Source organism: Amblyomma americanum, chromosome 9 (genome assembly GCF_052857255.1).
Source record: "Amblyomma americanum isolate KBUSLIRL-KWMA chromosome 9, ASM5285725v1, whole genome shotgun sequence".
NCBI classification, from domain to species: Eukaryota; Metazoa; Arthropoda; class Arachnida; order Ixodida; family Ixodidae; genus Amblyomma; species Amblyomma americanum.
The window spans coordinates 49,124,663-49,149,500 of record NC_135505.1 but is presented as its reverse complement, the minus strand read 5'-3'; the positions used below and the strand labels follow the sequence as shown (position 1 = coordinate 49,149,500).

Genomic DNA, 24,838 nt, shown 5'->3' with positions numbered 1-24,838 from the left:
CGCTGCGCTCTCTCTGCATGAACGAAAATCCCTAAAAGACGCCTCAGAACAATACGACAGACGACTGTCCGCGAGGTCAGGACCTTTGGCACGTCTCCGAAGGTAGTCAGGCATCCCACAGGCGGCAGGCAGTGCCAGCGTTGGGCCTGCTTTTCACAATTAAGCTATCCACATCTACCGCGGAATCACACAAACGCACGTCTCGTGGTCACGATTAACTTACTTATGACGCCGTCGAAAAGCTACCCCACTTCTTCCGTCCCGACTCCTGGAATATTACAATTCTTCCTGGATGACTGTTGAGGTCCCCACTGAATAGAAGATGGCGAAAATTGGGCCTCTATTGAAACCGTTTGTAAGCAGCGAAGAAGCTGCGCATCCTTCCGGCCCATCGTCCTACTGAGGCGCTTAGGTAAGCTTATGAAGCGTTCCTGAAAAGCCGAAATGAATATCTTCAAGAATTGAACGGGTTCCGGCAAACAGGCCTGCGACTGATAACGTTATGATGATGATGATGATGATGCATTTTTATTGCGCAAGGGCATCTATGGCCAAAGAGCGCCATGGCGCAACGTATTTTTCCTCTGCTCAAGGTGGGGTCAAAGACCCACTTCCCAAGCATTCACCCTAAAGAAGCCGAGCAGCAGACCAGGGGAGAGCTTGTACCCATTGTATCACCATTTGGTACCGGCGGCAATTCGCAAGTCTAGCATTCCATGCGACGCCTAGCGGCAGGCGCTCGAAACAACCGAGTGAGGGTGCGAAGCAGACGGCGGCCGCTTGCACAACACAGGGAAGCGCAATGGAGCGGCCAGCGGCGAAGAAAAAAATCTAAGCAGCATTGCTGTGTTCCGCAGTGCGTGTCGGCAAGGTGGAAAGACGGTTCAATCTCTTTCCATAAGTTTCCTTCGTGCGAGGACGATGCGCGACGCAGAACAATGTGAATAACAAGGCTCGTATCGGGAAACAGGTATCATCAACAATGGTTGTCTGCTCCCGCCACTTTACTCAGCACTTCTTTTTTCCTGGTGTGTAGTGAATTACTGTTAGCATACTAAAGTTTGCGAGTTCGATACGTGCGTGCTGACGCGGGAGGTGCTGGCTGAGAATGATTGCAATTGTGCCACTTTTGTTGACTCTGGGATCCTTTCTATTGTGTAGTGTGTTCGCCGGGGCGAGTAACAACGCCTCAAGTTGCATGTATCTGTAGATGTTCGGGCCAGCAGCCAAGAACACGGAGCCGAAGAGGCGTTTTTTTCACAAAATTCTGGGCGAAGGCGGCGTGCACTGCCCCATTGCTATGGTGTACTAGATTATTATACCAATTCTGGCCGTTGTCCAAACGTGCGGTGTAATTCTGTGCGTACCGATGTGACCAAGTTTGTTTAGAGCGCTCAAGCGGTGCTGTGCGAAGTAAATGAGGTGAAATTCTAAAGCACATACCTTGCTCTCGAGCGCAGCCAATAAGCTAACCGTACAGGCGCAAAAGCACCTTGCCCTTAGCGATATATGTCGGGTTTAACGTCCCTAAGCGACACATGGGCTGTAAGAGAAGGCTCCAAATTATTTTATACTACTCTTTAACGCGGTTCTTCAACGCGCACCCACATGTTGCAGCGCATGGGTGTTTTTGTATTTCGCCTCGCATCGAAATACGGCCGCCGCGGCCGGGATTTGACCATGATGCTTTGGGATCACTAGTTGAACGCCTAGGCACTGAGCCAACACGGTGGATTGCCCCTAGCGAAGCAGCTGTGTAAATTTTTAGCTTAATTTGCTCTGCAACACGCCGCTCGAGTGCTCTGCTCAAGTGAGCCGACCTCTGATCAAAGTTCGACCGTCATATAAATCCCATTAAGGAAGCAGCTTAACAGAGCTCAAAAACTTCACAATTCCAAGGCAGCCTGGTAAATGCCCCAATGAATTCCTTAGTTTTGTCCTCGTTGCATTTGAGTTGCCGCATGCGAAAAATTCAGGAAGTATAAGCTGTGCAGGCACAAGCACGTACCTTGGTCCTACCAAAGCAGCTTCGTTAACGCTCACTTCATTTACTACACAGTACACTGCTCGAGCCTTCCAGAAAAGCTTGCTCATTACTGTGTACTTCAAATATATAGCAAGCACAAATGGCTGCGCCAAACTCTGTTTAATATTTGCTATCCTCATTTGTATTGAAAAAATTTTACTTCAGCAGTATACTGACTCAGACTCCTAGGATGGGGGCAATGTGTGATGGTATGTGGGGTTTAAAAAGGTGCACATGAGCTACGAGGTACATCATAGGGGAGGGCTCCAAATAGTTTATACCACATGGATAGGGGGTAGTCATCTCTATTGTTTTGAGTTAGTCTCTTAAACGTGACTGAAAATGTGTATCTAAAATCACCATTTTTCACACTTGAGAAAAGCCAAAGATATAAAAGTGATTGTTTTATTTCTCAGAACTCAAGTGCCAACGAAAACGTCTGAAGTAAACAGCTATACCAACAGAGAATCTTCCAAAACTATCAACACACGTCGAAAACAAGGCTACCCGCATCAAGGAGTTGTCGTCGGCTAGGCTTGCACGACGTGCCCGACGCTCTGCCCAGGTACCATATGTTTGAGTGGAGTATAGTTCTAAGCAAACAGTTGCACACCACGGTGATTCTTTTTATTACTGCAAATGTTCCAGGCTCAACCAGTCACAGAGCCCTGTTTACCGTCACCCGAGAAAGCACTGTTTTGTTCTGGCAAATCGGCTAGCACCAGCACGGTATTTACCATCATTCATCATCACCCTAACTACGCCCACAGCTGGACAAAGTCCTCTCTCATATTTCTCTAATTAACCCTGTCTAGTGTCAGCTGCAGCCATCTTACACCTGCAGACTTCCTAATCTCGTCCGCCTACCAGACTTTCTGCTGCCCCCTGCTGTGCTTGCCTTCTCTTGGAATCCAGTCAGTTGCCCTCCTTAACGACCATCAGATATCTCATCTTTACATTACCTGTCCTGCCAGTGCTCAGTGCTTCTTGCTTTTGACTAGATTATTATTAACACGTGTTTATTCCCTGTCCCACTCTGCTCCCATTCAGTCTCAGAACGCTACATTTATCATTTCGCTTTCCATACCTTGTTGCGTTAAGCTCAATCTCTTTCAATATCCTCAGTGTTTCTGCCCCATAGCAAGTACTAGCAACATACAGCAAGAGAAGCTGGTAAACTGCCATTCACTATCTGAGAATAATTGCCAAATGCACTGCACCTCAATCTTATTGGCATGGGCAACGTGCCATTCATACTGTTTTAGTTGTGAAGCAAATCACTTTACCTTAACACCACACTTTTCTTCCAGGACTCTAGTCTGATCTGGGGCCCCAGTTACCCCATGGTTCTGTGCAACGGAGACACAGAGATAGAGCACAGTTTCCCAATGGTTCTGAGCAGCAAAGACGCAGGAAATGCAGTGGGTTCAGAGTTCACTCGACACTTTTTATTGATGCAATAACTACATCCATTAGCATGAACGCTACAACTGTCTTGTTTTCGAATGTGTAAAAAAATGTCTTGTGTAAAGCAAAACTTGCTTTACTAAGCGATGTGATTAACACTTCCTTTTTCCAATAGGATCCTTCGTGCACAACTGCAGTACAAGGGCCACAATTTCTGACCAAGCACTTGGAGCAAGAAAAAGATATAGCAGGCATCCTCCTGGAATTGGCTCACTTCAGCGCTGTACAGAAAACAAAGCAGCGCAAGTGAAATCTGAAGGATTTCCAAGAAGGTTTGCAGACATGACAAGTGACAAAAATGTAACTACATTCTCAGGGCTGCCGTCAGAAGCAGCTCTGAACGCATTCGTCGAGTGCTACAAAAAGTTACGCCCACTGTTTGGCCGGCAGCGCATGTCAGCAAAAGAGAGGATTGTTTTAACGTTGATGAAGTTGAAACATAACATATCAACCGCCTTCCTCGGGCATTTGTTTGACTCCACAATGAAAACATGCAGCAGCATAATTGCAAAAGCAGTGCAGGTATTGTCTGAAGTTCTAAAATCTGTTCTCATGCTCCCCTCAAAAGAGGAAATTGTTGAACACTTGCCAAAGCGTTCAAGCAGTTCAGTAATGTAGGTGTTGTTGTCGACTGCACCGAGATAGCTTTGGGGCAGCCCAACTGTTTGCAGTGTGCACTGAGAGTGTGTTCACACTACAAGAGGGGATTTACAGCTAAGTACATGGTAGCTGTCACTCCAGCTGGCATGATTGCTTATATAAGCGAAGGCTATAGGGGACGCGCATCCGATAAGGCCATATTCGAACAAAGTGGCCTGATTGATGCACTTCAGCCAATATCAGATGCAATAATGGCTGATCGTGGGTTTTAATCGACTGAATTAGTGCACACTATCTCATTGAACTTATCCGGCCTGCGTTCAAGAAACAAAAGAAGCAGCTGTTTAAGGGGGAAGCTCTTCAAACCCATACAATTGCTTCGGCCACGGTGCATGTCGAACGCGCAATCCAATGGATGAAAACGTTTAAGATCCTGGCAACAAAAGTGCCGTGGAACATGGTGGGAAATTGGACGGCATCCTCATGATCATTGCCGGTATAACAAACCTTTCATCCCCAATTATTGCTGTACATCGTTTCCTGGGAGGTACTGCAATTGTGTATAAATTTTTGAAGTTGTATGTGAATGCTAAATGTAACAAAATGGAAAAATTGCTTCAAGCTCGTAGTTTTTGAGCGCAACGGCACACAGTCAAAGAAAAGAAGGATTAGAGGAAGGACGAAGACAGCGCTGTGTTTGTCCTTCTTTTCATCCTTTTCTTTGGCTCTGTGCCGTTGCGCTGAAAAACTACGAGCTTGAATCAAGAACACTACCAACTAGCCCAAGAACTCTACTGAAGTGAAAATTGTTCTTGTTGAATAAATGTGCTTGCATACAACTGACGAACTGATTTTATTTATGGTGCAAGGAACACCATGGCTGAAGTGTGGTCTGCTGGAGGTGGGGAAAGAAACTCATTCTTCTGAGCAATTCAAACACAAAAGCTTATACCCAGTGATCACGGTTTGGTAGCGCTGGACAGTGAACCTTGCACATTCTGCGTACGAAGCGGATGCTCAAACCACTGGCCCCTGCTGTGGTTGCATGCACACAATTGTTTTGTACCTCTATTTCGTGTGCTCTTCGAGCTGTACTGTAACCTGTTATCCTTTGGCTGTTCGACTCTCTTCCCTGAGTGCATATAGGGCACAGATCTGACATGTTTTGCATGCATGACAAAACCATATCCAAACAGATTTTCAGCCGGCATTTCAATAAAGGCGTGTTGAAAAATGAGGACCATTGCAAGGCACTTCGAGTGACGACGTGTCAGGCGGGACCATCAAGCTTTAACAATTCGAAAAGCCAGGGCAGTGCATACACATACTTCGGGCATATTCCCAAGAAACAACTAGAAGCAGATAGTCTTAACTCGAGCACGGCTGCCTAGCTCTGCAAAGAGAAAAAGAGGCATTCTTGGGCTTTATTTCAGATTGAATACAATAAAAAATGCTCCCAGTCCCCTAATTTCAACAGCTGCGCCGAAAGTATACTCTGTGAGAAGCAGGAAGTAATGTTTAAAGTTTTCATACCACAGACTGAGCACCTGCCTTTATGTCCTAAGCATTAAAGGGGCCACTAACAGGTATGATTACGGAAGAGCAAGGGAAATGGCTAAGCATGTTGGAAATTCGCCTATGCAACAAGGATGTGCACTTTCTGGAGAGGGCAAAGATCAGGTTTACCTGCGCCTAATCAGTGATATGTATTTGCAACTTCATAGATGCAATACCTGCCTTTCGATGGAGGCTTAACGCAAAAGGAGCACTCATGCTGCAATATGTTGCCGTGATCTCGTGGTGCCCCAATTCCTAACCCTTCCCTGGAGCAGTGCGAAGCCGCCCTGGCCAGCTACAACTTGGCTGATCAACAGCATCGGCTGGTCAACAGCAATTTCAGAAGCCATAGGGCTCCTGAAATAGGTGGCCCTCCCTAGCACACTGCTCAACACTGACCAACAAATAAGCTTTACTGTCTCTCTGTCCACATTAAAGAACTCCAGCTGGTCCTCTGGAGTCCTCTGGAGTCCTCCAGTATGAAGTCCCTCATAGCCCACAGGTTCAATCAGAATGTTACACCCCATATTTAGTTTTTTCTCTTTGCTCTCTTTTTAACATGTTTTATGGCCCCTTTAGGCAGTATGATAAAACATCTGGCACTCAGCAGCAAAGACACAAGGGACTCAACGAATAAAAATAATTTACTGTCTACTTTCTGCAAAAGCTCGGACACTAGACATGCCTTGTAGATGTCAACAACCGAGTCTTTGAAAGATTCGAAGATTTCTTCTTCATAAATCACATCTACACATGTAAATTGCAGGTTATCACAAAAAACAAAAAAGTGTGTTTCCTTAACACCACAGATAGCCATCTGCACATTTAGTTGAGTCATATATTCTAACTTTGGCCTCAGTATTTCACTACTGCTAGAAGAATTTTGCAGCTTTACAGGGCACTTGATTTCCAACAGGACCTCCTTGCCCTCGCAGCATTGGCAGAGAAAGGTTACCCTGCCATTGGACGAGCAGCCAATAAATGGCAGATCACAGTGCAAAATCAGGCCAGTTTGCTGCAACTCGACTTTATAGCCCTGGGCTTCCTGCCACTGCACATATGTGTTGCGTGCAACATCTTCCTTGGCACTACCAGCTCGATGGCAGGGGTACATACATGAGATATTCTGAGAATGAGGCTCAGAAATGGAGCAATATTTGGTGCAGCCTTTGCGCGAAGATATGTTTTGGCACGGGTCATGCAAGCGTGTGCAAATGCTTGCTGTTACAAGGCCCTTCCTATATTTGTGCCATGCTGATGCAGACTGTTGACCGCGTGTTAAACGCTCCATCTCTTTCCGGACGGTCTCTGAGCCATACACGTCGCATATGTACTCCAACACGCCTTCTGGATTCTTGCTCACCAGGTTCTTTGCCTCTTCTTTGAGCCGCACCATAAGTGGTGGAGGGCAGGAATGGCAGGGGGTCTTTTTTCTGCACAAAATAAGCACATAGAAACATTAAAACAGCTGTTCTTGAACATGAAAAAAAAGCAGCGGTACTAGTGAATTAACACTCACTTTCTTTTAAACACCTTTTCCTCAAAAATAGCCAGCTACTTACTATAACAGTGCAATTAATCACTTCATGTCAAGCCACTGCAATCAGCACATGACGATGCAAGGAATTACTTTGTTTAGCCGCTTAATCAGCCATTGATCTATATCAGACAATACAGTGCAAGAGCACTGATGAACCATCTTGATTTTGTTTTATAACTCGAAATGAGAATCATGCCAGCACTACATGTTTCTCAACATACACCTCTAAACTCAACTTATTTTGCGCTCATTGACTGGTGTTCCCCGGGTGCCAATTATTCAATAACTATCTTTAGTCTAAAAAATTGTATATATAGACGCTTTACAGCGCCGTTTCATGGGGGCTGCCATGTTTGATCACGTGATCATGCCGCCATTACACGCCTCCTAACCGTTCGCCACCTGCCTCGTCGCGATGGCTGCTGCGTCTGCTGGATCAGTTCTCACAGCCAATGTTTCGGCAGATGCAGTCGGGAAGAAATGGGAAGACGATACTAGGCTTTGGCCAAAGCTTCAACGGACATGTAAGTACCTGAAATTAATCACTTGACGCATGAAAACTTGATCGCGCTTCATATCGCGGAGAACCGCTCGGCTTTCGTCTCCGTCTCTTCGAAGTAACGAATGGATCGCTTCAGCGCTTGTTTCCAGTCTCTTTGTTGTTCTCGTCTAAAGTGGCCAGGTTAAAATCCGCGTTTTGCAGCGCAGGTCGTTGTCTTAGAGGGCAGTAAATGACCGTAAACATCGCTCCAAAGTGTTCACGTGCGCACCGTACCCGTTTGTTTACAACCGGTCACGAGCGGGTGCCTGTTATCCAGCGGCGCTTCGGAAACCTACAGTATTTCTTCTTGTTTGTTGAACATATAAAGGCGACAAATTAAATACATACGTGTGGCCGTGTGCGAGTGCCGGCGAGAAGTCGAGTGACTGGGCATTTGCATTTTGACGTTGCATTTGCAATGTTAACGTTGTATTCTGACGCTGTATTGCCAACGATAGATGAATTACCCTGCTAGCGATGTCTGCCCACAGTTCAACCGTTCGGACTCTGCTGCTGTGAAATCTTAATCTTAGCGTTGCGCGCATGATAGTCACACGCGCCTGTAACTACAACATGACACTGATGTGCAGAATGATCGACAGTGTTGCACTTCGTGACTAACAGCTTCGCGACCGCTAACCTAGATATGGCACTCGGGCGCACTTACTTTTGTTGGTTTTTCTGCCAGTACGACGTGTATGACTTTAGATGGTAGTGACGAGGTCAGTTTTTGTTTTTCAAGTTTGGGCATACGGAGGCGACTCCAGCCCCTTAATTAGCTGTTCTGCTCCAAAAAATTAAGGCGTTAAATGTATCACTGGTTACATTCTTGGTATCTGATTTATGTTGTGCCCTGCATTAATTTGGCTTTTTTGTTTTCCAGTTGTGTGCGAGTACATGATCAACGCACTGGACACGGATGGAAACCCGGCACATAATTACCGAGGGTTTGCCGAAGGGTTGAACCTTCTGGACAGTGGCCACGTTGGCACTGCATTGTGCAAACGTGACTCCGAGAACTGCAGCATTAAGGCTGAGATAAGGTCGACACAGTCAGTTGGACAGGTGTACACCACTCAGGTCAACTTTAGAACCACTTTTTCTGCTGCTTGCAGCTGCAAGGCAGGCCGTAGTGAACGCTGCAGCCATGTCTGTGCTCTTTTAATGAAAATTGTTGAGGCGACGAGCATGGGGCTGACAGGTACCTCATGCACTGACAAAGCATGTATGTGGAATGCGTCCACCGCACAAAATGTGACTCCTGGCACGATGGCGGAATTGTATGACCACCAAGAGAAGCCAAGTAAGATGTTAGAGTTTCTGACTCATGACATGATGGAGGCCCACTTTGCCAAAGGCCCCTTAAATATTGACAAGCTGCAAGGAACACTGCTGCACTCTGTTTTAAAACCAAAAGATGAAGCCAGGAGTAAAACGGGCAATGCACGTAAGGAAGATGTTCACTTTCACTTCAAGTGATAATTCAGCTTAAAAGTAAAGCAAGCAATTGTGGAGCTGTTGTGCCTTTTATATATGCATGCTACTGTTGGTTATTACGTCCAGAGGCATGCATGGCACTGTAATTGCTATGATGTTTTCTTATATATATTCTTGGTTTCCAACCTTCCTGTGCCAGTAGAAGTGTTCATAGCTTGCCTTTTGTGAACGCTGAGTAAACCCATTTTTTTTCCATCACCAACTCATGAAATAATGGAGTGTGTATCTCTTTACGTACGCAGGCTCATCACAGCCACACGGCTTCCATAACAGCCAGCTTACGTGCAAGCCATGTAAAGAGTTCTACAGTAACCACGTACTGGTTACCATCAGCAGTGCAGCCGAACTGTTGAAGCTTCAGCAGGGAGGCAAGGCTTGGTTTGAACAGAGACATCTGCGCATCACAGCAAGTGAAGCAAGGTCGATCCCAGTCAAGGCAGCCCCAGATAAATGGGTTAAAACACACATGAACCCCAGCTTTGCTGGTAATGCAAGTACATGGTAAGGAAAAAACTGGAGATGGTGAACGTCTGATACTCTGAATTTTGTTCATTTAAAGCGGGATGTTTTCAACGGAACAAAAAATCATTGCAATGCACAGACCCCAAACTTACTAATATTGCTGTCACTTAAAGAACTGAGCGCCTTTTTGGCCTGTTGTGCAGTAAAATGCCTTTTGCGATCACTGGAGAATCACTCTTTATGGAATGCAATGTTAAAGCAGTCGCAGCAGAATGAATTAACTGCAGAACACTTTGTTGTGGCACTGCATGCAGAAGCGGTCTTTTGTTTGCTAACATCATGCTTGTTGTGCAGATCAGCTACCAATAAGCTGCAGAGGAAACTCGGACAAAAGCTACAGCGTAGTATTTCTCGTTCTTTGTGCAATTTTGTCTGCAACTGTATACTAGCCTTCTACACCTAGTGGTGTAGGCAGGAAAATTTTGCTTTTCTTGGGCCGCCCACCTAACAGTGTAGCGGTTCACCCACCAAAGCAATACTATTACTGGAATCAGTACATTTAATTGCCTTTCTTTAGTTAACTACTTACTTCCTTCAAAAAGTTTCAAGTAGTTTCCAAGCCCAAGCAGGTAATGCAGAAGTAAGACTTTTTCACGCATTAGTTGATACATGAAGTTTGAAATAAGTGTGTACTTAATTGCCATAGACCCTGTGTTGTCGTCAGTTCTTTTTCTGATGTCAACAAAGCATACACTTATTTCAAAGTAATGCAGACATGATCACAGGATTTTCAAATACTCTGCTGAACTTTAGCCCTGGGAGCTCTCCATATCCGAATAGTTGAATCAAGACTGGTGATAAGCAGTACCTTGGTGCAGATAATTATCTTTTCTGCATGCTGTATCTACAGAAGGGTCCCATGGTCGAGCAGCATTATAGTGATAAAATAGCATAAGGTCACATTGAGTGATGTGTGATGTTTTTCTCCTGTGAAGGTATGAATCACAGTCTGAGCCCAAAGCACGTGCCTGGTACGAAAAAACAAAGCAGACTCGTGTTGAAGAATGTGGACTCGTCGTCCATCCTGCAACACCGTGGCTAGGAGCTAGCCCTGATGGCTTTGTACCAGAACTGGACCTGCTGGTCGAGATAAAGTGCCCCACTCCACAAACACTGCAGAAACATGGCAGCCTGGAAGCGCTCTTCAGGAGCGGCAGGTATGATGTTGGGTACAAAGATGACGTGCTTCATCTTCGTAAGGGTGGAAAAAACAAATATTACACACAGGTGCAGTTGCAGCTGTTTTGCTGTGAGAAAAAAAAGTGCGATTTCATAATTTGGTCACCCAATGAAGCGCACATAGTTCAGGTGTCTCGTGATGAGGAATTTCTGAAAATGCATGTTCCAAGTTTGGAGAACTTTTATTTTTCACACTTGCTCCCTGTGCTTGCAGACAGTAAGCGGTAAAGTAGCCGTGTATGTTCTGTAAAATACAGAGTTGAAATAAAAGAATGCTCACACAATATGTACAGCCACTGACTTCTTTTTCTGAGTAGCCAAGTTCCTGTCCCCTCCGCGGCTTAACATTTACACACAAGTAGTAAACATTACATGTTGCTTATAGTGGAAATCAGTTCCCAGCAATCGCAATACAGTAGGAAGGAGTATGCACTAGCAATCTGAGCAACCATAAACAGCCAAGCTCCTAAGCTTTGCAGTAGTGAGGACTATATTCTATTTCATACATCAGGCGAGACACTGTCAAAGCTAGCGCACTTGTTTGCGCTGCCTACATCCACGATCAAAAAGTACTACGTTCCTTGTCATGAGCGAGAAATAAATTTTTTGCCTGCAGGCTATTTATGTGATGATATGTCGGGAGCTTTATTACATGTGCTCTTATTGCTGACATCACGCTGTCGCTTTCTAGTGCCTTTGGCCAATCGGTCACAAAACAAGCGTGGAGTAACACGCCTCTGTTTGTTTTTTCATGTGGGTTACTCCCTACTTTTCACAGCGTTGCACCTGATGTAAGAAATCTAGTATAGTTTTGTCAATCTCAATAGGTTTGGAGTAAATGTAGTGCAAAACAAACCACATTATACAGCCCAAAGGTAAACTTCATAGTCAGAACTTTTATGGACAGCACACAAGTCATTTGCCCTTCCTAAAAACAGTTTAGCACAATGTCTCTTTGATTAGGGGTGGCTGGAGGTTGCAGAGACCGGCTACAACTACAAGGATGTCATCAACCAGTGGTTTTTTGGCAAAAAAGCTCGATGGGAGCTCTTTTAGCAGTCTAAAGCACTTTATCCGCCTTATCGAACGCTCAACATGGATCCGTAGCCTGGCCAGGCGACGTGATTCCACAAGCTCTGGGCGGCTAATCTGAGACCGACCTTTCGAAAAGCTCGGAAGCATCAGCTTAACTCCTGCAGGAAGGAGGTCACTTATGGTGAAGCCCCGGTCAGCGAGGATTGTGTCACCTGGTGCCAAGAACTTCAAAAACCCACTGTGCTGGGTTATGAAACGGTCACTTGCACGACCACCGTATGGCTTTGAAACGAACATTACAAAGCCACACGGTGCGATTGCATGCAGGACCTTTGCAGTATTGTCAGACTTATATCGGCTATATGTCCTGTTTCTGCGTTTCAGGTTGCCTGGCCGCTCAATAAATATCTCAAAGCAGTCGATGATGCATGTTGAAAGCTCGTACCTGTTAAAGCTGTCTGGAATTGATGCTTTGATTGTGTCCCTGGCAAGCCAGAAAACAAGGTACTGCCGAGCAAATTTGGCAAGCCCTGACGAAATAGTACAGAAAATGCGACTGACTGCAGCAGTTGATATCGCAAAACGAAAGCTCAGGCCGTGAACAAGGAGACCCAGCCGCAGCCTCATCAGCGTCAGTAGCACCTGATCCTCAAAGGGCAATTCGAAGGGTGTTTTCATTGTGCTTGCAAGGGCTCTCACCAGCTCGTCAAATAAGTTTTTTGAGAGCCCTGTGAAAAATTTGAATGTGTGAGGCTGCAAGGTGGAGCAAAACAGTAAATGCTGTCTGGCACGCTGCTTCAGTTGAGCGCTGAGGTGATGAGGCTGCACAGTATGTGTGGTCCTCGTCTCCTTTCATGTCAACTTGGACAGCCTGTTCCATCTTCTTCACAGTCTTGCACCTGCAGCCGCAGGTCTGACACCCTGCTGCAGTCCTCTCTCCATTACTCCTGCAAAATAAATGGCACTGATTATTAAGTAAGTATCACACTACTGCGCTATTGCCAGAGCACATAAACCCTTTCTAACAATTTTCAGTACACTGAAAATGAAATGTGCTAGCTAGCTAGCTGTGATGACCCCCATAATGCGCAGGTCCACACGGGACGGAGAGGCAAAGAGACACCGTATGGCTCAGTTTAAACAAACAGGTATATTCAATAATTACACATGATTAAGATTATACATCAGAGGCTGGGGCGTCCGAGCTTACGTGCCGACGACTTCATGGGGGCGATGGAGTGGCTCCGGAGTTCGGCTCGAGCGGTTGCTGGCAGAAGCTGCACGCCGTCGGGCTTCGGCGCTGAAGGCCCTCTTGGCGAACGATGTCGTCCTGAGCGTAGCCTCGACTCCATCCGTTTACATGTGCTTTTAAGCACTTGATTAACAAAGGACTAAGGGCGGTCATTTCCAGTGGCCCGCCCAAAGCATCAATTCTCCAATCAAAAATAACATGCGAGATGGGGACAACCCCTGGGTTGGGCTTAGCCTCGAACCCAGAGTCTGTTAACAATACAAAGTAAATAAACAACAAAAACGCCACCACTCTCTCTCAAGTGAGAGTATACACAGGCTCTCTCTTCGGAGCTAATCCTTGCCTCAGGCATGCATACCGCCTCCCACCATCGGTCCGCGTCGCTCGTCAACAACAGAGGAGGGGGCGAAAGGGCCCACGATGCTGCCGCGCTACCGACGGCGGGACACAGCTAATAAGCATGAATGGGTTCGTCTGTTGCTCCGGGAAACCAGACTAAGGGTCGCCCCTGTCTTCCCACATTCTTGGCGAGTCTTGCCTGTCCGCCATGACAGGTGTCCGTCACGGCCCTTCTGGGAATGCGCTTTTGTTCACGAGGCACGGCGGGAAGCTGTGGGTGCCTTCCCGGCGATAGCCCACGTCGTAAGGGGAAGGAGGGGGGGCTAGGGCTTTCACTTGGGCGCACAAACATACCACCCCACTTCTGGTCTCGCCCCCTTCACGTGTTGAGTCAGAGGGAAAGAATGTTGTCTTCGCGGTAGCGCATAGCGTCGGCTGTGGTACGGCGCGCTCTGGATCGCTGACAGTTCCCTTGTCCTGGAATGTGCCCGGGAGGGCCGCACCTGGAACGGCCACGCAAATTGGGGAGGATAAAGCCTGTTTCCCCGCGGCGGCGGCGGCGGGTCCGGTTGGGTCCGGTTGGGATTAAACCCCTTCGTTCTGGTTGTCACTCTCAACGAGCATGGCTGGGGTAATTGATGATGCCTGTCATCTGGGTCTCCGTCTACGCCGCGCCGTCGAACGTGGATCCTCGTAGCACACAAGGAATGTCACACTCGCTCACCCTCCAGAAGAATGTTCTCCGAACATTTGAGTCCACGCAGCTCCCCTTGTCTTTCTGAATCGCCTCGCACAGTGCGTCCGACAAAACACTTTTCGCTGCACTCAACACCACTGCACAACACCATATGCCTCCGCTGTCATAACTGGCGTCTCCAGGGGCAGCACTGATCTTCTTTTACAGATAAACATGAAACTCAGCACCCAAGCCTCTCCTTTCTAGTCCAAACTGGACGAAATAAATTTACCACAGTTACAAAGGAGCTCCCACTTCTAGCACGATCACGGCACAGACAAAAATATAGATAACGAAAGGAAGTAGGGCAGGTTCTGCATGCGCTCCGCATGCTCTCCTGTGAAGGTGTTACTTAATGACAGAAAGGTTTAACTACCAACTCCGATAACTTAACACATAAGCACATAGCAATGTTATGTGCTGTGGCATTACACAATTCTATCCAGTTCAAAACTCCGCTCTGTTTACGCCATTAGTCCGACTTAGCTTTCCGATTTCGCAGCGGATATCGGCCTTCATGAGTCATACTAAGTAAGTCTGTGACCCTTTGTCTGCTTTGGGACTCGCGAGGGCTCGTGGCAGGAGCCTCTCCTGGCGTTATCTGCGCGGCAACCTCGCGCGCTTCTTCTTCTAGCAATGCATGAAGTAAATCCGGTGGCATTCCGGCCGTCACCTCTGGTGCCTGCCGAACAAATGCAGGAGAGGGCGTTTCTTGCGAACTATCTGCGCGCTCCGCTTCACTTCTGTCCCCATCAAAATCCGCGCTTTCCCTTTCCTCATTTCGTGAATACTGAACCGGTGCCGACTTGAGGCGATTTGCGTGTATCCTTATCAAGCGCCGGTTCACGTCTCGGACTCTGAAGTTTACCGGAGAAAGCTTCTCGACAACCTCGCACGGTCCTCTCCACTTCGTCTGGAACTTACGAGCTAGCCCAATCTGCCTTTGGCAGTTTTCAATGTACACGCTGTCCCCCACATTAAACGGCGCGTCTCTAGCACTGCGATCGTGCACCTCCTTCCTGCGCTTCGCCGCTTTCTTTAAGGCCTCCTTTGCGATGTCCCTCGCCACTTGCAAGCGCGATTCTAGCTCCACCTTATAGTCGTCCAGTGAAGCGTATGGGACACGACGGGGGCCCTCTGGCACTTCACTAGGCTGGTCCGGGTCTCGGCCGTAGAGAAGAAAGAATGGCGATTCGCCCGTGCTCTCGTGTGCTGCGGAATTGTAGGCAAACATTGCATACGGGAGCCACAAGTCCCAGTCCCGCTGGTCGCGCGAAACAAAATGCGACAGGAACCCGGCCACGGTTTGGTTCAGTCGCTCCACCGCGCCGTTGCAAGCCGGATGGTACGGTGTTGTCTGCTTCTTAGCGATCTTAAGCAGCTCTCAAACTCTCCTCATTAGCTGCGACACGAAGTTCGTTCCCCGATCTGTCAAGAGTTGCCTCGGGGGTCCATGTCGGAGCACGATCTGTTCGACAAATGCTCTTGCAACCGTGTCTGCCTTCTGATCTGGGAGTGCTACCGCTTCCGCGTATTTTGAAAGGTGATCGACAAATACTAAAATGTACTTGTTTCCGGAAGTGGTCGTGGGCAATGGGCCCATTATGCCCATACCTGTCCGCTCGAAGGGAGCCGAAACCTCAGGGAACGGCTGAATTGGAGCTGGTCTTCGTCCCTTGGGTGTTTTTCTTTCGAGACAGGAATGACACTTCGCACAGTAGTCTCTAACATCCTGTCGCATGCCACTCCAAAAGTACAAACGCTCCACACGCCTGCGTGTCTTCGCTACGCCAAAATGACCGGCGCATGGCGCATCGTGAAACGCGCGAAGAACCCTTTCTGTCCACGACCGAGGTATGACGACTCTCTCCCAAGCGGTTTTCTCTGGTCTCCCTTTCCTGGTTGGCCTCGTGCGCCGACACAGGGTGCCGTCTTTGTCAATGAAATAACCTAGCTGTTCGGGGTGAGACGGTGCGCCCTCTAAGCTTTCGAATATTCGCTTCAGGTCAGGATCTTTGCACTGCTCTGCGCGTAATTCGGCGGGGTCGACTACGGGGACAAACTCATCTATAGCTGCCACGGCAGCTGTGCGGCTGAGTGCATCAGCATTCAGATGTGTCTTTCCTGACTTGTGCTCAACTTCAAAGCAGTATTCCTGCAGGTGTAGATTCCATCTAGCGAGTCGCGAGCTAGGGTCCCTGACACTCATCACCCATTTCAGAGGATGGCAGTCTGTGACTAGCTTGAATTTGCGGCCGTAAAGGTAGCATCTGAAGTGCTTTACTGCCCAGACAACGGCGAGGCACTCCCTTTCCGTAGCTCCGTACTTTTGCTCTGTGGGGCTCAGCTGTCGGCTAGCAAAAGCAACGGGATGTTCTTTGCCCTCGATAACCTGAGATAGCACGGCACCAACTGCGAACTTTGACGCATCTGTGGCCATAACGAAGGGCAAACTAAAATCCGGGTGGCGCAACAGCGGTGCACTCATTAGCTTCCTTTTCAGGGCCCCAAAAGCATTCTCCGCGTTTTCGTCCCAGCGAAAGGCGACATTTTTGGCTGTTAAGGCGGTGAGCGGCTTAGCGAGCTTGGCGAACTCCTCTATGTGCCTTCGGTAGTAACCGATCAGGCCGAGAAACTGCCGGACCTGGCGGACGCTAGTCGGGGATGGAAAATCCGAGACACACCTTAGTTTCTCAGGGTCCGGTCGCACGCCGTCAGCTGAAACAACGTGCCCGAGGTATTTCACCTCGTTTTTGAGGAATTGGCACTTAGAGGGCTTCAGCTTGAGACCCGCTGCTCTTAGTCGCACCAAAACCTGCTCAATATCGCGCAAATGGTTATCAAAACTGTCACTGTATATGATAATGTCATCCATATACACGAAGCACAGCCTCCCCAGAAGACCTGCCAGGATAACATCAGCGGTTCTCTGCCAGACAGCAGGGCTGTTGGCCAGACCCATTGGCATTCTTTTCCATTCATAGTGCCCTGAGGGCGTGTTGAATGCCGTTTTCTCGGCATCTGCCGGATCCATTGCTATCTGCCAGAATCACGCCGCCATGTCCACTACCGTGAAGTACCTGGCAGAGCCCAGCTGAGAAAGCGTCTCCTGTATATTGGGGATGGGGTACGGATCGATGCGAGTTACCGCATTTAGTTTGCGGTAGTCCACTACCAATCGATACGAGCCATCTGGCTTTTCCACCAATACTGCTGGTGCTCCCCAGGGTGACTTTGAGTGTTCGACGGTGCCGCGATCAATCAGGTCCTGCACCTGTCGCTCTATCTCCTCACGTTGGGAGTAAGGAATCCTGTACGCACGCTGGTAAACGGGCGATGAAGTGCCGGTTTCTATCCTGTGCTTTATAACGCCACAGCAGCCCAAATCCAGGTTGGACGCGGCGAATACTTCCGAGTAGTCGTTCAGCAAACCAGCCAGAGCCTCCCTCTCCCTGGATTTTACGTGAGAAAGATCGAACGACACCTTTGGAGCAGCCGAAGGACTAGCATGCTCTACAGTTGCGAGTACCGTATCGGTGGGCTCACGTTTCTTTATCGCAGAGGTGAAGAAAGCCAATGTTTTGTTCTTGGGAAGGCTCAGTGGCTGCTGGCTACAGTTAACCACCCGTAGGGGCACTCTGTGGGCGTCATTAACTGTCACGAGGCACGCGGCCGCCTTCAGGCCATTGCTGAGAGAGTCGACCGGCTCAAGCACTCCCACGGCGCCGCTCTCTATATCTGAAGGCACAAACGCGTACAAAATGTGCTCCGACCAAGGAAGGACGACCGCCTCCTCGACCAGCCGGACGGCAACCCGCGAATATACCTTCTCCAATGATCCTACTGTTTGACGGGTGTCAATATCGGTAATGCGAATCTCAGCCCCTCTCCTGTTCAAAAACGGAACTTTTGAGCCGCCCGCATTAACCTCTTCCTGAGAGAATGAGACTACTACCTTCCCTTTTCTCAAAAAATCCTGCCCTAATATACCTGACACTCCGTTTGGCAGAGACACCGTGTCCGGGCATACGTAGCAGGGGTGCTCCAATGCAATTCCGCCGAGAGAGAAGTCTAACCGGTAGAGTCCACTTATGCCAAGAGGATCCCCCGTTATGCCTACAAATTTGGTTGCCATGCCACCAGACGCTTCCAACACCTCGCGGTCCCCCTTCCTTCGAAGCGTGTTAAAACTGCTCTCCTTAAGCAATGTCACCTTTGACCCCGTATCTATCAACAATTCCACGCAACAACCATTTAACTTGCAACGCACAACAGGGCATGCCTCGTCGGCCACACAAACTACCACCACCTCATCATCCACTGCTTCCTCCCCACGCTCCTCAGGCTGGGGAGGACTAACTAGTTTTTTGACTCGGTATCTGGAGCCCCGCTGTAGGCTTGCTTAGGGCGTGTCTCGCCTGCTTCTCTTTGTGGCTCCCCACGGCGCACGTTTTGGCAGAACCTGGCGATGTGTCCGCGACCCTGGCAAGCGAAGCATACGATTTCTTTAAAATCTCGCATACCGCGCCTGTAGCTTTGTGGCGGTCTCCGGTTTCCCGCGAATGGGCGCTGTTGAGCGCGCGCTTCAACCTGGCGTTCTACCTGCTGAGATAGCAGCTGTTCTAAGCGATCTAACCGCTCTGTCAAGAGAGCAACCTCAGGGTTGAGCACCGCTCTCTCTATGACGCGTACTCTCGCTGCGGCTGTCGTTAACGCCTCATTTTGTTCCTCATCCAATGCGGCCTCCACGGCTTGGTCGAAATTGCTCGGCTTGCGCGAGAGCACGAACCGGCGCACGGGGTCTTGCAGACCAGCCACGAACAAAGCGGTCATTTCCTCTTTAAGTATATCCTCCGCGTATTTCTTCTTAACCTGGTCTCCTTCCTCCTCCCTGCTTAACGTATCGCGCGCTAAGCGCTGAAGCCGCGACGCAAACGTCCGCACGTCCTCCCCTGCCATCTGTCCGGCGTCACGGAACCTCTGTACTCGCACATGACGTGGTTCAGTGTCAAAATGCTCAAACGCGAGCTTCTTAAATTCCGCAAATGATTTTGTGGATTTTACTTTTTCGTCTCGCCATGCAAAATCATGAGCAGCTCCTGCCATCTTACACCTCGCCATTCCCAGCATTTGAGCATCGGAGCATCCCCCCATTTTCCCAATCTCTTCTAGCATGGAAAAGAAATCGCAGATTGGAACCCCTGTCTTATCTCCCGTAAACGTCGGAATGACGCTTCCTAATGCCAGCATGCTTGCTCCGAGCGACGGCTGTGGAGTGAGAGCTCCCTCAGATAAAGACTTTTTTTTTTCAAGCCCTCCGGTGCCTCAAGCCTCTCAAATGGGGGTAAGAGTCCCACAATCAGTCCCGTGATTCCCTTTTGATTACAATTTTGAAGTCATGAATGTCGCAGCATTCAGAGGACATTTGCTTTTGAGACCCCACTTCTGACACCAGTGTGATGACCCCCATAATGCGCAGGTCCACACGGGACGGAGAGGCAAAGAGGCACCGTATGGCTCAGTTTAAACAAACAGGTATATTCAATAATTACACATGATTAAGATTATACATCAGAGGCTGGGGCGTCCGAGCTTACGTGCCGACGACTTCATGGGGGCGATGGAGTGGCTCCGGAGTTCGGCTCGAGCGGTTGCTGGCAGAAGCTGCACGCCGTCGGGCTTCGGCGCTGAAGGCCCTCTTGGCGAACGATGTCGTCCTGAGCGTAGCCTCGACTCCATCCGTTTACATGTGCTTTTAAGCACTTGATTAACAAAGGACTAAGGGCGGTCATTTCCAGTGGCCCGCCCAAAGCATCAATTCTCCAATCAAAAATAACATGCGAGATGGGGACAACCCCTTGGGTTGGGCTTAGCCTCGAACCCAGAGTCTGTTAACAATACAAACTAAATAAACAACAAAAACGCCACCACTCTCTCTCAAGTGAGAGTATACACAGGCTCTCTCTTCGGAGCTAATCCTTGCCTCAGGCATGCATACCGCCTCCCACCATCGGTCCGCGTCGCTCGTCAACAACAGAGGAGGGGGCGAAAGGGCCCACGATGCTGCCGCGCTACCGACGGCGGGACACAGCTAATAAGCATGAATGGGTTCGTCTGTTGCTCCGGGAAACCAGACTAAGGGTCGCCCCTGTCTTCCCACATTCTTGGCGAGTCTTGCCTGTCCGCCATGACAGGTGTCCGTCACGGCCCTTCTGGGAATGCGCTTTTGTTCACGAGGCACGGCGGGAAGCTGTGGGTGCCCGGAAGCTGTGGGTGCCCACGTCGTAAGGGGAAGGAGGGGGGGCTAGGGCTTTCACTTGGGCGCACAAACATACCACCCCACTTCTGGTCTCGCCCCCTTCACGTGTTGAGTCAGAGGGAAAGAATGTTGTCTTCGCGGTAGCGCATAGCGTCGGCTGTGGTACGGCGCGCTCTGGATCGCTGACAGTTCCCTTGTCCTGGAATGTGCCCGGGAGGGCCGCACCTGGAACGGCCACGCAAATTGGGGAGGATAAAGCCTGTTTCCCCGCGGCGGCGGCGGCGGGTCCGGTTGGGCTTAAACCACTTCGTTCTGGTTGTCACTCTCAACGAGCATGGCTGGGGTAATTGATGATGCCTGTCATCTGGGTCTCCGTCTACGCCGCGCCGTCGAACGTGGATCCTCGTAGCACACAAGGAATGTCACATAGCAAAACTGCATGAGACATGCCTTAAAATAATTTCGAAGGACGCTATCAGCAGAATAGGAGCGCATGCAAACAACCTAACATGACTCTGATTGAGAGGGCTACTTCCATGCAACATTACTGACACTTAAGCATTCTCCAATTTACACTCCAACCCTTACAGACCTTTGCTGTATTTATTCAAAGCTGTAGTTCACAGTACAGTCTTGTCCCATGGTGACGCGTCTGTGTGGAACATATAATTATTAATGTAATAGTGGATGCATAAGGTGGCAAGTGCTTCAGTTAGTAACCTTTCAGTCTGCACACACTTAGTGTCAACAGTGTTTTTTCTTCTCGAGTACCCGTCTGTTCACGCGCTGATCATTTAGAGCCCACTAGAATTCTTCGGCCGACACAAAAGTACAGGCAAGGCCCAATGACAAGCACCAATTACAATCCCTGCATCATACCTTGCTGGCCTCAGGTACGTGGCAGTAGGACGAGTGTCATCTGTTTCTGACAAGCTTTCTTCTTCTTCTTGTGTAGGGGAATGTTGTATGCTCGTATTATGTGATGTTGACGCCCCAGTTGAACTCGTCTCAACCATAGGTGCGATGACCAAGCGGTGCTTCAGCACTCTTCTCCCCTTGTGACGGACAGTCTAGTGTTTGGTGAAAGAAAAAAAATAATTCAGTTCTTGTGCTGTAGAAAGATCTCAACAGAACTAGAGTAAATAATACTTACAGATGTTCCAAGATGCAGTGTTGGGTATGGGTTATTTGGTGTTGGGCGGCCATCAATGAAATGAATGGAGCACACCTGCAGGAAAAATGGGTTTGAAAGGCTCATTGGTATTTGCAATGTGCAAACTAGGTCTCACACCAGAAAACAGGCATGCTCTAAAGGCGCACCTGGCCTCTTGACTCACTAGTGTGCACAAACTGTAACGGGACCACAAGCGCTTCTCCTTAATGTTCCTTAACGCCCCTGCTCATAACATGATAGCAGCATTTCAAGGTGATGCGAATGTTAACTACATATACAGTATGGTGGAGCTGCCATAAAAAGAATGTAAACCAAAAAGGCTCCTGCCTGCACCACTGACGTATAACAGGCTTAATCCAATTGTAAAATAAATGAAAAGGCACGAAGGCAACACATCATTTTGCCACCCGTAGGCACTACAATGGCAGTGATATGATTCCTCAAGCAGCCTTCTCTAGCTAGTGCGCAATCGTTTGAAGGGATTTCCTGATGTAAACATGATGCACGCATGGCAATGCGTTTATCCTACAAGCAGTTCACAATTCTGTCAGCCTCGCACATAAAACCACGTTATGAACCACGCTTACTATGCGCGCTGAAACGGCTCGAGGTCTCAAATCAGGGACTCCAGAACTTTTTTGAGTGGGGGGGGGGGTAATTGAATTCGTGCTTATTTCGTTATTTATTCATTTAATGCTCATTTTCATATAAAATTTTATATTTGTTATTATTTTATTTTTCATTCTGGAACATTTTTAGGGGAGGGGGCAAGACTTCAAGCCTATTTTGTTACTTATTTATTTAATGCTAATTTACATAATACATTTTATATTTTTAATATTTTTTTTACTTTTCAATGTTGAAAAGTTGATGCAAATTGTCACATTGTGGTGACGACACTCCAGCAGTCAGGAAGGCAACGAAAAGGCTTCCAAAAGAAACTGTTTAAGGGGCTGTCTCGCGCCCACTAAGAATAACTGAATGCTAGTTTAGGTTACTCATATACGAAATGCTTTACAACTGGCTACGAAGCGAAGTAGCTCAGCTCCATTGTGCTTTGCATTAAGAGTCATAGAACTGAAGTGCTTCAATTGTTATAAACCTGACCCAAGTGCAAGCACTTGGAAACTGTGGGTGGGGGGGGGGGGGGAAGGGGCTGCCCCCTGTTCCGGGGTCCCTGTCTCAAGTTGTATTTGGTTGTAAGTGATCAGCTTCACTGTGAGCGCTGGACTGCGACGTCACTTTTAATCCCGTGTCTCGCATGTACCGCGATCGAGGATGGGACAACCAGACAGCACGGCAGCCTGAAGGGAAGTGCTTTATTCCGAATATTGTCCGCGAAGACTCTGCACCTTGGAGTGGAATTAAACAGTAGCACTACACGGCTGCATGCAATACACGGATCGGCGGTGAGCGCTGCCCGCTCGCATTGCGGCGCGGTGCATACTCGACAGTGACGATATGCGTAGGAGCGTAACACGTTCTTTTCCGTTCCCAATTCAGCCTCGGGAGATCCTGTCTTATCGCCGCACATCTTAACATGTTATCTGCAACGCCACCTCGATCGCTACACAGGCAGATGCAACTGACAACGCCGTCACGGTTTCGTCTGCAGAACAGCTTGTAATGCGGTAATGTTGCGCACTTACCCTCGCAGCCTTTCCAGGATTGAAATCTTTTCTTTGTAGGTTGGCTATCCAGCGCTGGCGGACAAGTTTGTTGCGTTCGCCCGCCGGAAAACAGTGCATGGCGAACGGGCGCAAACACGGGCAGTCCTTGTGGAGTTCGGGACCGTGAAGCTCGCAGACTGACTCATCCCACACCTTTAAGTCTCTATCGCAATTTTTGCAATCAACAACGCAACAGGTTTTACCTCTGCCTTTCCACATATTGCTTCTCAGATCACATACGGCAGCCATCCGCGATATCACCAATGCAACGACTGCTGCGACTTAGGAGGTGCATAATGGCGCCGAGAGCGTCGGGTGCCTGTGGCGACATCTGTTGTGAAGTGGAAGAACTGCGCGCTGTAAACGGTCTATAGCAACAGTACCCTCTAAACGTCGCCTTCCTTCATGTTGCGCACCAGAATGAGGAAGTTTTTCCTTCACCTTGCGGAAGCTCTAAATGATTTACTTCAAAGCTGTGCATTTAGTATATCTGTACGAAGCGAGTGGAGTAACATGAAATTATTTTAATGCATGCCAGGGTTTTTCCTATCTGTTTTTCTGCGTGTTTTTCTAGTGCCTGCGAAAATCATATTCAGCGCATGTTCAAAAGCATATTCCAGCACCTGCAAAGCAGAGTCAGTGCTGTGTGTGTCCCTTCTGTCTGCTTCCATGTCTTTTGCACTTTCTTTAAGAAGCATATTCAGCTTTTCATAATGTCGCAAAGCAAAGCACTTTTCCTAAAATGCTCTGAGCCACATGACAAAAAATTTAAAATAGTTCCAAGAGTTATGACTTCCGTTTCGCCATCTAAACAGTTCCAAGGAAGACAAAAACGTACTAATTATGAATGATAAGAATGATACTACACAAGCACACTACACCAAAAAATGTTCCACTGAAATCCCTGTGCTGAGACTCTGAACAACAGTGGCAAACACGTTATCATACTTATATAAATATGCAGACTATTTCAGCACTTTTGCCTCACTGCAAGATCAGAAATTAGCTTTACATTCAGCCACATTTCTTCTGAAATCAGCAGGCCATAATGGCCTCATGATGACAGTTATAGCATGGTAGTGCTCTTACGTGTTCCGTTATGAAAACAGAAGCTATGCTACACAGACTTCACTGAACAAGTTCTTCAGTACAGTTATGCCATGTAAAAAAAATACATGATGCGAGGCTGGCTGTAAGCATGTGCTTACTTTTACAAGAAATGAATGTTCCTGCTACTACACTTTTTATGTGGGCAGCTTATTGCATATTTATCTCAGAATTTCTTGTTACAAATTGCCAATACTCGCTGCTCATTCTTTGAACAGGCATTGAAGAGTTCAGCAGTCCTAGCTGCTTGGGATTTCTGCAAAAGAATACAATATTGTTGAACACTTGGCAATAATGAAGTGCACCTCCCTATGAACAAGATTTGAGTGTAGAAGCC

At 48.1% G+C, this 24,838-nt stretch overlaps 3 protein-coding genes and 1 pseudogene across 3 annotated transcripts; 2 read left to right on the top strand and 2 right to left on the bottom strand.

The window, feature by feature from the left end:
* Positions 1-2,442: 2,442 nt before the first annotated feature.
* Positions 2,443-4,935, top strand: LOC144105325 (uncharacterized). The gene is made up of 3 exons (XM_077638460.1): positions 2,443-2,755; positions 3,337-3,447; positions 3,609-4,935. Exons 1-3 carry the CDS (start codon positions 2,666-2,668, stop codon positions 3,741-3,743), a joined length of 336 nt encoding a protein of 111 aa, XP_077494586.1. The 5' UTR covers positions 2,443-2,665; the 3' UTR covers positions 3,744-4,935.
* LOC144103339 (uncharacterized) lies at positions 4,078-4,580 on the top strand (annotated as a pseudogene).
* Positions 4,936-11,363: 6,428 nt separating the features above from the next.
* LOC144103337 (uncharacterized) lies at positions 11,364-12,642 on the bottom strand. Its single transcript, XM_077636083.1, has one exon. The coding sequence runs from the start codon at positions 12,640-12,642 to the stop codon at positions 11,869-11,871; it is 774 nt and encodes a 257-aa protein (XP_077492209.1). The 3' UTR covers positions 11,364-11,868.
* A 28-nt stretch (positions 12,643-12,670) lies between these two features.
* Positions 12,671-23,653, bottom strand: LOC144103336 (uncharacterized). Its single transcript, XM_077636082.1, has 4 exons — positions 23,374-23,653; positions 21,704-21,778; positions 21,430-21,620; positions 12,671-12,911 (listed from the first exon to the last, which is right to left on the bottom strand). Exons 1-4 carry the CDS (start codon positions 23,641-23,643, stop codon positions 12,671-12,673), a joined length of 777 nt encoding a protein of 258 aa, XP_077492208.1. The 5' UTR covers positions 23,644-23,653.
* Positions 23,654-24,838: the final 1,185 nt, after the last annotated feature.

What these genes read in the sequence shown, in the direction of transcription:
- LOC144105325 (XM_077638460.1), top strand. Translation starts at nt 2,666, where the DNA reads ATGTTCCAGGCTCAACCAGTCACAGAGCCCTGTTTACCGTCACCCGAG. An exon ending in AATCGGCTAGCACCAGCACG is followed by an intron (nt 2,756 to 3,336) that starts GTATTTACCATC and finishes CTTTTCTTCCAG; the next exon opens with GACTCTAGTCTGATCTGGGG. An exon ending in GCAAAGACGCAGGAAATGCA is followed by an intron (nt 3,448 to 3,608) that starts GTGGGTTCAGAG and finishes TTTTTCCAATAG; the next exon opens with GATCCTTCGTGCACAACTGC.
- LOC144103337 (XM_077636083.1), bottom strand. Translation starts at nt 12,642, where the DNA reads ATGAAAACACCCTTCGAATTGCCCTTTGAGGATCAGGTGCTACTGACG.
- LOC144103336 (XM_077636082.1), bottom strand. Translation starts at nt 23,643, where the DNA reads ATGGCTGCCGTATGTGATCTGAGAAGCAATATGTGGAAAGGCAGAGGT. An exon ending in CACTGCATCTTGGAACATCT is followed by an intron (nt 21,621 to 21,703) that starts GTAAGTATTATT and finishes ACCAAACACTAG; the next exon opens with ACTGTCCGTCACAAGGGGAG. An exon ending in ACGTACCTGAGGCCAGCAAG is followed by an intron (nt 12,912 to 21,429) that starts GTATGATGCAGG and finishes TTTATTTTGCAG; the next exon opens with GAGTAATGGAGAGAGGACTG.